The 12,918-nt window shown below is 37.7% G+C and overlaps 1 protein-coding gene across 2 annotated transcripts in view; it reads right to left on the bottom strand.

Annotated features, from left to right (window-relative positions):
• Nucleotides 1-12,918, bottom strand: part of cpne5b (copine Vb) — a 119,106-nt gene that overhangs the window by 73,743 nt on the left and 32,445 nt on the right. The window contains exons 2-7 of one of the 2 annotated variants that reach the window (XM_057362045.1): nt 12,845-12,885; nt 12,205-12,251; nt 6,531-6,634; nt 5,665-5,704; nt 3,622-3,639; nt 3,439-3,515 (exon numbers count right to left, since the gene is read on the bottom strand). In XM_057362045.1, the coding sequence (XP_057218028.1) occupies nt 3,439-3,515; nt 3,622-3,639; nt 5,665-5,704; nt 6,531-6,634; nt 12,205-12,251; nt 12,845-12,885 (327 nt within the window). The remainder of the gene's footprint in view (nt 1-3,438; nt 3,516-3,621; nt 3,640-5,664; nt 5,705-6,530; nt 6,635-12,204; nt 12,252-12,844; nt 12,886-12,918) is intronic. The other variant, XM_057362046.1, reaches the window with a different exon arrangement.

Here is a 12,918-nt window from a genome sequence, read left to right as displayed (position 1 = left end):
CACACACATACACTTGGTCCGTGGTGCTTTTTCCATTAAATATGCTCCGTGTTTTCCTCGCCTTTCCTCTCACAGATGCCTCTTTCATCATCAAAACCAGACCTGTTCCTCATAATTAATGTGAGGTCCAATTTCCTGAAGATTAAAGGCAAAACAATTAAACGCAGGGGTTGGAAATGGAGGACAAAACGCAGATAGAGGCTTTTGTTTGCCTGTTTGGAGAAGTGCATTGAGGTGGTCTTGAAAAATATGTCCTCAAAAACAAGAGAGAGTGGAAATGAAGTGGTTTATTTTTGGAAGGATATGTGACAGGCACTCGTCTGTGCTGGTTCCACAATTCTAAGGGGTGGTTCACCCCAAAAATATTATTACTCGCCCTCAAGTTGTTCCAAACCTGTATACATTTCTTTGTTCTGTCAAACAAAGAAGAAGATACTTGTAAGAATGTTTGTAACCAAAAAGTTCTGGGGCACCATTGACTATCATAGGAAAAGAAAACTACTGTGGTGATCAATGGTGCCCCAGAGCTTTTTGTGTACCTACATTCATCCAAATTGTTAGTGTTAGATAGAACAAGGAAATAGAACAAGGAAATCTATACTCACTTGAGGGTGAGTAAATTCATTTTTTGGGTGAACTGTGCCTTTAGAAGCCTTCTTTCAAAAGAGTCTCTATGGCGTTTTCATATGGTTTGGTTCCCTTTTCATGTCCAAAATCCTAAATCGGGTCATCTAGCACAAAAACAAGTACTGAATTTAATACTTATTGTAAGTATATATGAGTATATATGAGAACCGTGGCCATGGTTAGAGTCTTGTGGAGACTCTTCTTAAGACTCGTAATTTGGCTCTTCCTTAATACACTGCAGAAACGTGCTTTAGGAGAGCTTATTAAACCATTGAAAACAGATTGTCGGCTGTGCTTGAGCTCTCCCCCGAGACTCGGCATATGTGCGATGAGAGCGCCGGGAGTGGCCGAGTTCAAGAAGGTGGGAAACATCTCATTCCACTTTTGCTTCTTCTCTATTTAATTTTACACTGACATTAACATCTGCTTCAACACATCATAGACCTCAACATGGGGAAGGGGTTTGAACTTTAGCTTCTTGCCATTTGCGAATGGTGCTCATGCAAAGAGAGTTAAATTACGCTAATTGCAATACTTGCGGGATACATGGAAGCCCGCTGTGGGACAGACCATATGTAAAACTTTGGGCGAGGTTCCAAGGAAATATGTTATGCTAAAAAATGATAAAATATTGATGAAAATGCTGAAATCAGTTTCCATGAAAATGGAAGTTTTCAGTCCTCGCGGCAACAACGGTATGTGGCCCAAACTTAACTTCCGGTAGACCTCCGCAAAGAATCAATGTTGAGTAGTTTTAATTCAATTAATATACAATAAAATATTCAGATAAATTAATAATAATTAGGGATGTAACAATATCAAAATCTCACTGTACGATAATACCTCGGTATACTGTCGAGTCCACAGTACGGTATTTACTGCAGTATTTAAAATGACAAATGATGACTTAAAAACGTCCCATAAGCATCCTCTTTCTTTATCCTCTAATCATAACTGTTGCTTAGAGGTATGGGTTATGTGAGACGGGTCAAATGACCTAAAAATCCCTTTTGTCAAATAAAATAACTGCACCAGATGGACCTTGCCAAAGGCAACATCTATTATTTTTTCTAACATTCTCTGTTAGGCCCAGAAGACCCATCGTTTCATACAGTCATGTCCCCACGATAATATTGAGACAATTTTGCTATTGCAATAACACGATATCGATAATATTGTTACATCCCTAATAATAATTTAATTAAATATATAATTAATTGTTATATTATAACCAAACACAAACCTAAAGTTAACTTCTGGTCAGGCGCATCTATACATTTTCTATTTACGTCTTGTATCTAAATGTTTCAACTAGCTCAGTTAAAGTTTTGTAAAGACTGTTGCCACAAGTGACAAATTTATGAGCCAATTGAAAGTCACTAGAAAAGTTGAGCTTTTTTACAGTGTACAAATAAGACTTGAAACTGATTTTTAATATCTGTGGATCTGTTGTGGCTGTAAACTGGGTCCTGCAAACCAACTACATTAAACTTTAAGCTTCACTTTTCTCCGATCTTTCTCCTCAATGTCATAACAGCTTCCCTCAGTCCCTCAGTCAGCATGTCCTCAGATGCCTACAGGAGAAATGTACGCTTAATGGACATTACACTAGAGGGCGAACTGAATTGAAAACATGAAAACATACTTCACAGACGCTCTCTTCGTCTGTAAAGCACACTGTGTTATCCCATTCAGTTTGTTATATGGTCTACAAGCCTGGAGGAAGCAATTCAACCTGTGCTTCATGGACTTTATAAGCTTTTCCCTAAAGAAACGTACGATTTCGTTGTACATTAATCAATGGGAAACTCAGTTTACCATACACAACAATAAGCCGTGTCATTCTGCTTGACTTTGAGAGAAAACCAGGGGAAAACATCTAGAATACACAAGGCCTCTGAATCAAGACAAGGCCATTTTTCCGAACAATGACATTTGCATTAATGCATCCTCATGTAAATGTTTTTCCCAACCCACAGATTAGATTCCGATACTAAACAGCATGGGAGTTACCGCTTTTTATTTTACACCCCTAATTTAAAGTTCTGCCTCCCTCGGGACTTCCTTCCTTGAATATGTGATTTTGCTACGGTAAGACGTACCGCCAACAAACGCTTACAAAAACTAAGCATGTAAAAATGCATGTGTCAACATTTCTACATCAAGGACCACATCTTCTCAAACAAGTTTACCCACAATGCACTGCTGTAGCTAATGAGGAAGAGCAGCTAAGCCTTGAAATCTGTTGATGTCACACATGGCGGTGGCGCTCTAATTAAAGAGGTTCTCGACCAGAAATATTGTGCTCCACAATCAGACTCCATCTGGAAGGACCTACAACACCGGGGCCAATGACGGGGAACCGAAAAGACTAACAATGCTTTCGAAAGAAGGGGCCACAGATGACTGCTTCTGCTAGCGTGTCATCTGCCAACAATGAAACAGCCAAGGGAAACAAGCAGGTTCCAAGTAGCGCTCGCCAAGTGGCAAATGCGAGAAAAATCGATAAAACCGAATTAAATACTTGCCAGTAACTCTATTAAGGACAGAAACATAATACGTGGAACGAATGGTAGGAATGATAATCTGACCCTCGCTGATGTAAAACACCTACGCAGTATGTCAAGTGTGCAAGTTTTACAGTTTTCCGAGTTTTCTCAGAGACTTGCTTATGAAATGAACCAATGAAAATGCAGTTTCATGTCACTGTTTTTGGCAGGTGTGAGACAAAGTTAATTTTGGACTTGATAAACAAGCCGACAGATAAACAACCATCTATCATTTTGGTTTCCAACAGTCGTATCTACTCACCCAAGAGGTTTCTCTAGTCGACTGGCTGGTGAGCCCACAATCTCGCCCAGCGTGCAGAACATCTGACCGAGAAAGTCCTACAGTAGATGGGGAGGGGGATCAAGTACAAGATGCAGTAAGCGCTTATAATGTTCCCCAAAATCCACTCTCTTCATATTAATGAATTGGAAGGCAAAGACGTACGTTTAGTTCAAAGGACTTCTGGGAAGTAGGACGGCCATGTTTACAAAAGAGCACAGCGTGTAACAGAAAGCACAAGACACAAATACAATACCAGACACACACGGATGACGTCACACACAGCAGGAGAGGTTGAATAGTGATGTCTACAGTATCCGAGTGCTTTGCATGCACTGAGGTGTGATGAAAATCATGGGAACGTGAATAACATGCCAATAAAAAATATCCAAATATATTGTATAATCACATGATCATATTGGTTTTCTTCTATGGATGGTTTCACTTTTTGCGTCCACATGAGAGAATCAAAGACATCGGGTAAAGAGGAAATTTAATGGTAAGTTATTAGCTAAAAATGAGCTATATTGAGCAAAAGCTTTGTTGTATATATTATTAAATGTGGATTCAAAAAGCTGTCACAAAAATAGCTGTAAATATAATTCTACATGAGATTCGTTTCATGACTAATACATCTACCTCGAAAGCGGCTCCAACTGTAAGAAAGATGAATTGAAATATCTAAGGCAATTTAACATTTGTAAATGCAACATACTGAAATGTTGGTTGAACAGTGTGACAGGACTTTAAAAGTCTTTATCTCTAAAGAGGTGAGCACATTCTAAAATATATTTGGATACTTTTTTAAGAAACTGACTTGCATACAAATGTTTTCTTACAGGTTACATCAGTAGCGAACCCTCAGGGCCCTCTAGGCCCTCTGTGATGACCTAAACTATCGTAAAAATAATATTTAAAAACTTTAACATATTATTTTCAATATAAGTCGGCCGATTTTCCCTATAAGATATGTATATTTGACTTCCTGGATCGATGCGGACTCTATCCACGTGACATTTCCAAGTCTCACGAGAGTAGTTCAAGATCACGGAGCAGTCGCAGTTCTGTGATGTCATGCGCTGTCTGAACGCGTGCTTACGTTGGGGGCCTTCAATTAGGCTACTGCTGACAGTACAATAGTAAATCAATGAGAGAGATTCATTTTGAGTGACAGTAAAACTGTCCAATCATATCATCTTTCTAAACAGGCGCGCTTTGTTTTTTGCTAACTTTCCGCCATCTGGGGGATTGTTCACCAGCAGTCTCGTAAAGCGGAAGAAGCACCTGAAGTTGGTTCGCTACACGCCATAAAACTTCAAAAGAAGAAAAAGAAGAAGAAATGCGGAAAACGTCATTAAAACAGCATGTAGATGAACTTTGTTATGAAGAGAAAAGCTGATAAACGTTGTTCAATCAAAACAACAGGAGGAAGACTTTGTTATCAAGTAATTTGGTCATCAAATTGTAAGTTATTTATGATTTATTAGGCCGCTTTGCCTCAATTCATTCTGGTTGCTGATGTGCACATTTGTTTATGTTGCTTAGCTTTATTTGAGACGAGCGATTTTGACTGTGGTCAGTATTGTGCATATTTGCTGTTATTCTGCATAACAGTGACATTTTTTCAGATAAATGGTTAATTTACTATGATCAGTTCCATTAGTTTAGTTCACTGTACCATTTCAATATTAAGATTTATTATAATCATAGTACAGTCGCTGGTGAATCTCTGTTTACTGTCTGCTAGTGCAGGTTTTCTTTGCTGAGAGCGCTCTCATGAGGTGTGGCTTTTTAAACTGGTATTGTGTATGTTAGTCTGTGTTGGTTTTATGATCAGACTGGGAGGCAGTGTCTGTCATGTGGTCCCTTATTCCGTTGAAGAGCACATACACGCGGCACGCCGATCATAATGCATATGTATGAGTAATGATTTGTTTTTGTATTGTGTGTTATTTTGGTGATAACTCTCTTGCAGTGCTGTTCGGCTTGTTGCGTTTCAAGTCTGGAGTAGCATTGTAAATGTATCATGTGGTAAGTGTGATCTTATAAAGATGTATGCACACTTCTGTAGGAAAGCACAGTAAGGTCAAATACCTTACTGTACTGTGGTAAGTGTGTGTGTGTTGGGGGGGTGTTGCGTGTGCGCAGAGGGCCAAGGCTCAAACATCACGGTTCGCTACTGGGTTACATAAAGTTCGTACTACTTACATGTTTGGAGAGGTCAGGACTTTTAGAATCAACATCATACCTGAAAACAGTCATAAATAACAAAAATTACACATTCAACAATTGAAAAATGACAGAATATCTAGATACACGTTAAGCAATAAAGCCTCTTAAAGGAACAGTTCACCCAAAAATCTAAATTCTGTCCTCCTTTACTCACCTTTGAGTTGTTCTAAATCTGTATAAATGTTTTTGTTCTGATGAACATAGAGAAAGATATTTGGAAGAATGCTTATAACCAAACAGATCTTGGCCACCATTGACTACCTTAGTAGGAAAAAATTCTTTATAAATGTTTTTGTTCTGTTGAACACAAAAGAAGATATTTTGAAGAATGTAGGAAAGTAAACAGCTCTGGGGCACTTTGGACCACCATTGTAATTTTTCCTACACGGTAGTCATGAGTAGCCAAGAACTGTTTGGTTATAAGCATTCTTCCAAATATCTTTCACTATGTTGATCAGAACAAAGAAATGTATCCAGATTTGGAACAACTTGAAGGTGAGAAAATGATGACAGAATTTTCATTTTTGGGTGAAGTGTCCCTTTAAGAAATCAGCTTAAAGTCACCACTCAAAAATATAGCTTCTTGTTGAATTTAACTAATTAAAATAATCCAATTCAACACAATTCAAATCATTTTGTCACAACATCATTCAATAGTGTGCAATTAATAAAAAATATATTTTTGAAATGGGACTACATGAGTCATTTCCGTTTTCAATAAGCGAATGTAGACACACAAACACATACAAAAATGATTTGAGCATTAATTGGGTTTGCAAATGAACAGGAATATCAATATCATGTGTTACTCCTCATGACGTGAGTCTGAAGAAATAACTCACAAATCAAAGCGCATGTTCTGCTTTTCCTCAAAGAAGTAGTCCAAGATGTACTTCCTGACAAAGTCTGGATTTAGCGTGTTGTCAATCACCTCCGTTCTCCCGAACTAGAAAGTGTATTAGGGACAAGAGTGGGAGAAAAGGGTCAGAAAGAAGGAAAATGAGATTAGTTACAAGGAACAGCATGACTTCAAGATTAACAGAAGACTAAAAATGGTACATAGAAAAGTTCTCTCAGATAAAGTATAATTCCCCTCTGATTTGATCTTTGTCGCTGTATTTTGCCTCTACTATCAGAAGTATTTTACAGAGACTCATCTGAAGTTGGGGGAAATTTGGCATGCCGAGGTGCGGGCTCTTGCGGAGAGAGAAGCGATTAGGATGAACTGCGAGTCATTCCTACAGCACTAATTACAGCAGTGTGGCCACTCATCAAGCTGGAGAGCTCTGAAGATCGGTGACAATTACATCGACTTAATTAGGGGGAGCTTGAGCCAATCGCTGCACTCGATCCCCCCGAAACACAGCTAACAGCGCACTACTCCATCATTAACCCCCCTTACCCCTGTTATAACAAGACAAAATAATTGGACAGGTCCCCTCCTCTCCATCTTCAGCTAAACATGTTATAAATGAACTGAAGCCACCTTTAACACTAAAGCACAGCACAACATTTACATAAATTAATACATAATCTGCAAACAAAGTCTGCTTCTTATGAAGTGATATTAACTGTACGTTTACAACGTTGATTTAGTAAGAAACAGAAAAGTTTTTCTTTGGCGTTTTTTGAAAAGTTTCACGTACACACGACACTGTTGTCAAGATGATCTGCATTACACGGATCTGCAAAAATATGTAAAAATGCTGTAATATGCATGCCAGGCCAGTAGTTGGCAATGTCACAAAAATCAACTCGAGTGGCTAAAAAAATCCAACTCAAGTAGTTTAAGTAGTCTGTCGCTGCGTCCGAAATTGCCTACTTCCATACTATATAGCAGGCGAAAATGAGTATGAGTCATGAATAGTATGTCCGAAACCTCAGTATGCAAAAGTATTCTGCCGAGATTCGTGAGTGTGGATCGGATGGACACTGATCTATCCCATGATGCCACGGGAGCTGAGCAACGGTCAAATTTCAAAAGTAAATCAAATAAATATAGCGGAAAACTTTAAGGCGGACGTCGGTTTTTAATGTAAGTGCCAATAAAATTAATTTCTTGTGACTAAATTATGTTTTTATCAACGCTCACATGTAGGTTGTTGTTAATACGTCACAGGTCAAAGAACATATGGGTCACATGACCATAAAACATGGCGGACGCAGTATGTCCGAAATGGTACTTAGGTAGGTACTTGTCCAAAATCACATACTGTGACAGTACGTACTGAATTTGTATTATTTTATGGGAATATGATGCTCAAGATGAATTTTTATTTGTTTTTGACATCGCCAACTACTGGCCTGGCATGCATATTACAGCATTTTTACTTGTTTTACCTAACTTTGTTTGATTCGTCAAAAGGAGGTTTTTAATTGCGCGAGTGATGCGAAAACAAATAATCCCGCGAGAAATATTAAGCAAGAAACACTATTCTTTGCGTTAGAGATGTTAGAGATGTGTTTGGGTTACATTTAAAGCGTTTCAGAATGTAAACGTTTACCAATGTATAAAAAGAATGTAAAGTGCTTTAAGAATGATAATTCTCATGTGATGACTACCAAAATATGAAATATGAAATTACGTTGTTTTTTTTTTATACTGATCATTTGGATAAATATACCCTAAACTAATATAAATCCTCCAAAACATGTCAATACACTGATATTATTGTGTAGAATAGACATTTTGCAGAGGGTTTTGCACATGTACTCAGGTTGGGTTGCATGTACTGTATACACTCATATTTCTCAACTGCAATAAAACAAACCTGCTTTTTTCTTTAATGAGTTAATTCATATTTTTTAAAACCCTGTCATATGTCTTATGCAAGAATTAGATAACAACCTTAATTGCAGTATCTACAAAAAGCTTTCAACTATCTAATGAATAAAAGCTCATTAGAATCAAGCTGTGTGCTGGTGCGCTGGTAAAAATGAACCCTTCAAACAGCTATAATAATTTCAAATCAACAAGCTAAAAGCTTTATAATAAGAGCCTTAGTTATTACCAATTATTAGTAAATGTGTCCGACTGCTATAATCAATCCTGGTCTACAATAGACGGCTGGCACGACTCACTGTAGGCTGGAAATAAACATTGGATGTTTTATTTTACTTTTCTTTTGTACAAGAAGAGCTAAAAGGTCTACCCAGACCATGAAATAAATGAGCAATTATTGTCAGGATTGACAGCAGTGTGCAGACAGCAAGAAAAAAAGTTGAAATTAAATTTAGTTCAGAAACAATGCACTATGATGTATGATAATGATTTTTCTGGTGCTTATGTACAGTAGATAGTATCTATTAGAGATGTAACGATATATCGGCCAATAATCGGCATCATCGATTGAAGCATTTTTTCACACTATCGGCCGATAGTTTCAAAACAGCCAATGATCAGGTCTGATATATATTGTCAATCAAAAGAGAACAAGAAATCTAATGAATTTGCAATTTTTATGTTCAATATTAATAGTCATGATATAAATTAATAACATTCAGAAGGTTATGAAATATTAATTTAATCTTCGTATCAGCATCGGCAGATACCACTACAAATAATCAGCTATCGGTATCGGTGGAGAAAGTTATCGGTGCATAGTATCTAAAGATATCATCTAGAATGAAGATAGAAATTCAACAGTCTTTAAGTTCTTCCTATCTATTCTATCTATTTTAGGGTTCTTAAATTGGTTATACGCTTCTTTATGAATTTAATGTCATAGGCCCTTCAGTGCATGACATTAGGTTCTTTGTAGGTGGCTTTCTTAAAAAACACATTTTGTTTTTTAACCCAAAAGTAACAAAAATAAAATAAAACAGGTTCAACCCGAAAAATATGAAACCTCTGGCCCACAATCTGGGAAATAACACAACCCAAGATTATTAAATTGACCTGCCCATGACAGCGCAAGCATACACATCTTCGAAGTCAGTGACCCATATTGGTCAGCGCTGTCAAATCTTCAGACTGCACGCGGCCAATGTGAACTCAGCGCTGTGTTTCAAGATTATGGTTGTTGAAGGGTACTTGAGCTTTGAAGGGGTTGTTCAAAGACCAAAAAATATAGAGCATGTGTCAATAAGACACCCCATATATTTGTTCAATATTTGTTTATATTTTATTAGATATACTTTGTTGTTCTTGTTGTTTCAGTAAAAAAAACTTGTTTCACAGCTTTAAAAAGCTATGTTTGACATTACATCATACTACCATTGGGCAATCCAAACATTTCATACAATTTGCTTCTAGGATTTGACATCCTGAGGTGAGGGTTCTGTCAGAGAGTGGCTCTTTCACAGCGATTGCATGGACACTGGGCAAGATTTCATGAAGTTTAAAAGCATGTGCAATAACCTTTTCACAAAATGAGTCAGGCGCTGCACAGAAAATGGAGGACAATCGGAGCACAACAGCACATCTGTGTACTTACACAGAGACAGTTAACAGAACCAGAACAAATCACATCCTGCTGTTCTGGATGCAAGTGTGTGCGTGTGTGTGTGCGTGTGTATTATTGAGTGTTAAATGGCAAAATTGCTCTTTCATCAGACCGGAAGAATGAACTTTACCATGGCGTTGAACACATCTGCCATTTGGCTAACATTGGGAAACAACAACAAACGAAAGCTTCTAAACAAAAACAATAATTCACAAACAATAACTGTTCAATCAGATAACTTGACTTTAATAGCATGTGTCTTCTGTTCACATTAAATCAGAGCAGACTGCATACAAAAATAGACAGCTGAGAAGTGAAGCATGCCAGAATTTATTGCTGTGGCGAGCTGTCATCGCCTACACACAGATCTACAAACATTGCGCAGGTGAGTCTGCCTCCAGCTTTAGGTCTTATACTGTATGTAACAGCAAGATAAGACCATTTTATTTGACTTGTTGTGATGTTTTGCTTATTGTTTTAGTTCACTCAGATATAATAGATTCTGTCATTCGCTCACCATGTCAATGTAAACTATTTTTATGTTCACATTCACACATGCAGCCTTTTTGAAGAACGTTCATGCTGCGGTTTGCTACCTGTACATATTGAAAGCATTTAACATGCTCAAAAAGGTGAAAATAGTGATATAAAATGACCATAAAAGAAGTCTGTACAACATAATGCATTATATTTATTATATTTTTTTATTCTATATTTATTTTTATTCTATATTTTATGATTACTTTTGTGTAGCTATATGTAAACATGTGCAGATGCTCCTTTGGTTTCTGGTTCGAATTGGCATCGCCAAGAGACGCTCTTGGGGCAAAATACTTTGTTGGACATTTTTCTGGAAAAAGCCTATACCCAATCCAAACCTAAACCATAATTTATCCCTAAAACCATAGGGATATGATAGATTAATAGTGTAGAAGAAACTAACCCTGGTTGTAAGCTAAAACTTCACATGAACTGTACACGTATCCCTGAAATTTGATTGGTTGACTAAATTTTGCCCAAGGTCAACAATGATGTTGACCCAAGAGTATCGCTCACTTGTCAAAATCAGAAAAGCCTTGTTTTCTGTGTGTTTTGAACATTTCTATGCTAGCTCAAAAAACACAGAAGTGCAAATGAGATTTGAGAGGTCCGGTGCAGGGCAAGATTAAAATTTTTGCATCATTTTGTGCAAAATTGTAAAAAAGTCAATTGGGTATTGAACAACAAGAAATGAGTAAAGAGTGGCAGAATTTTAACCTCTGGATGTAGTATTCATTCATTTTATTGTTTAGGTTTTGACACCTTGGTTGGATGCCAATTATAAAATAGTTATTTTTTAATTTTATTTACATTTATAGGTCCTCCATATATATCCGGTCCTTATATGAGTTGTACTTCCAAACATTTAAAGAGTCAAATAAAAATGAAACCCAAAGCTTACAGTACCGTTAAGAAAAAGACAATGGCAAAAAGCAATGACACCCAACAGGAGAAACCTCTGCTGATTTATTTGCTTAAATGGGAAAGTCCCAGTTCAGACCAAACGCGACTTGCGCGAATGAATCGCGCTATTCGCGCGTAGTTGGACGCTTGAACATTTTGAGTTTACTCGCTTCATTCGCGCGTGAAATTCACATTAACGTGCAAATTTTCGCCAAAGTTCAGATTTTTCAACTCGCGCGAATCACGCGTCAAACGCCCGGAACGCTCAATTCGCGCGAATCGCACCGCAAGTAGGTTTATCACGTCTTTGCATTGACTTAACATGTAAATCACTCGCGCTTAACGCTTCATTCGCGTTTGGTCTGAACACACTATTATGGTTTATGAGGACACTGTTGGAGAAATAACACTGGCTCAGCACGACGGCTTGAGTCAGAACACAGAGCTGCTGCACGGATGCTGAGTTTGGTGTTGCTTGTTAGTGATGAGACAGTGAAAGTGTTTTGATGGTGTACAACAGACAGCGGTTTGACCGCATGAGGCTACAGGGAGGGTTGACACTCATGATATGACAACGACGCCGTAGATGAAACCGTAGCATAGTGTGTGCGTGAGTGTGTTAGCTCACCTCTCTCCACTGCTTGGTCTCCACTCCTTGAGTGTACATGACACACACTGTGAAAAGGGGAGATAAATAAAAAATAGGGCTTTATTGTTGAAATAAAACAGAAAAATCATGAGCTACTTGATTACTATTTTTATCCCCTTCATCATTCTTTTTATGCAATAAATTGTGCACATATGATGGCCCATTATGTCTTAATATACTTTATTGGACAAAATCGTCATTTTCTTTCATTACAATCGAGTAATCAAGGAACGTGGGGTGAATTTCAAGTTTTTTCATTATTTTCCACTACATGATGAGCTTTTAAGAAACACTGCGCTTTCTAAAAGCGAGAGTATGACACTTTCTTCATATCCATATGGCTGTACCCGTCTCATCTTTTTCTCAATTTGTCTCTTTTTCAGCTCAATCTGTCTAAGATCTTTTCAAAGTGTCTCTCTGAATCTTGCCGGTATTGCGTATTTGAGTTCAGGTCTTCTGAAAACAGCCATTGAGCCACAAAATAAGAAGAACTCATCAGATTCATGCTGCTATTTGATGAAAGATTACAGAAAGAAAGAGTGGGGGGCCTCATTAATGCAGAAAGACTGTAAAAAAGGGGATGGAACGCTCAGTTTCATCCTCCGTTGTCTATACTCACTTGGATCAGATTTGGAGAACGTGTCTCTGTCTAACAGACTCCTGGGGAGGGAGAAAAAAAATGAGATCAGTAAT

Source organism: Triplophysa rosa, linkage group LG20 (assembly GCF_024868665.1).
Source record: "Triplophysa rosa linkage group LG20, Trosa_1v2, whole genome shotgun sequence".
In the NCBI taxonomy this organism is placed as follows: Eukaryota; Metazoa; Chordata; class Actinopteri; order Cypriniformes; family Nemacheilidae; genus Triplophysa; species Triplophysa rosa.
Note: the sequence above shows the minus strand (reverse complement) of the source record. Positions and strands in the feature narration are given on the sequence as shown.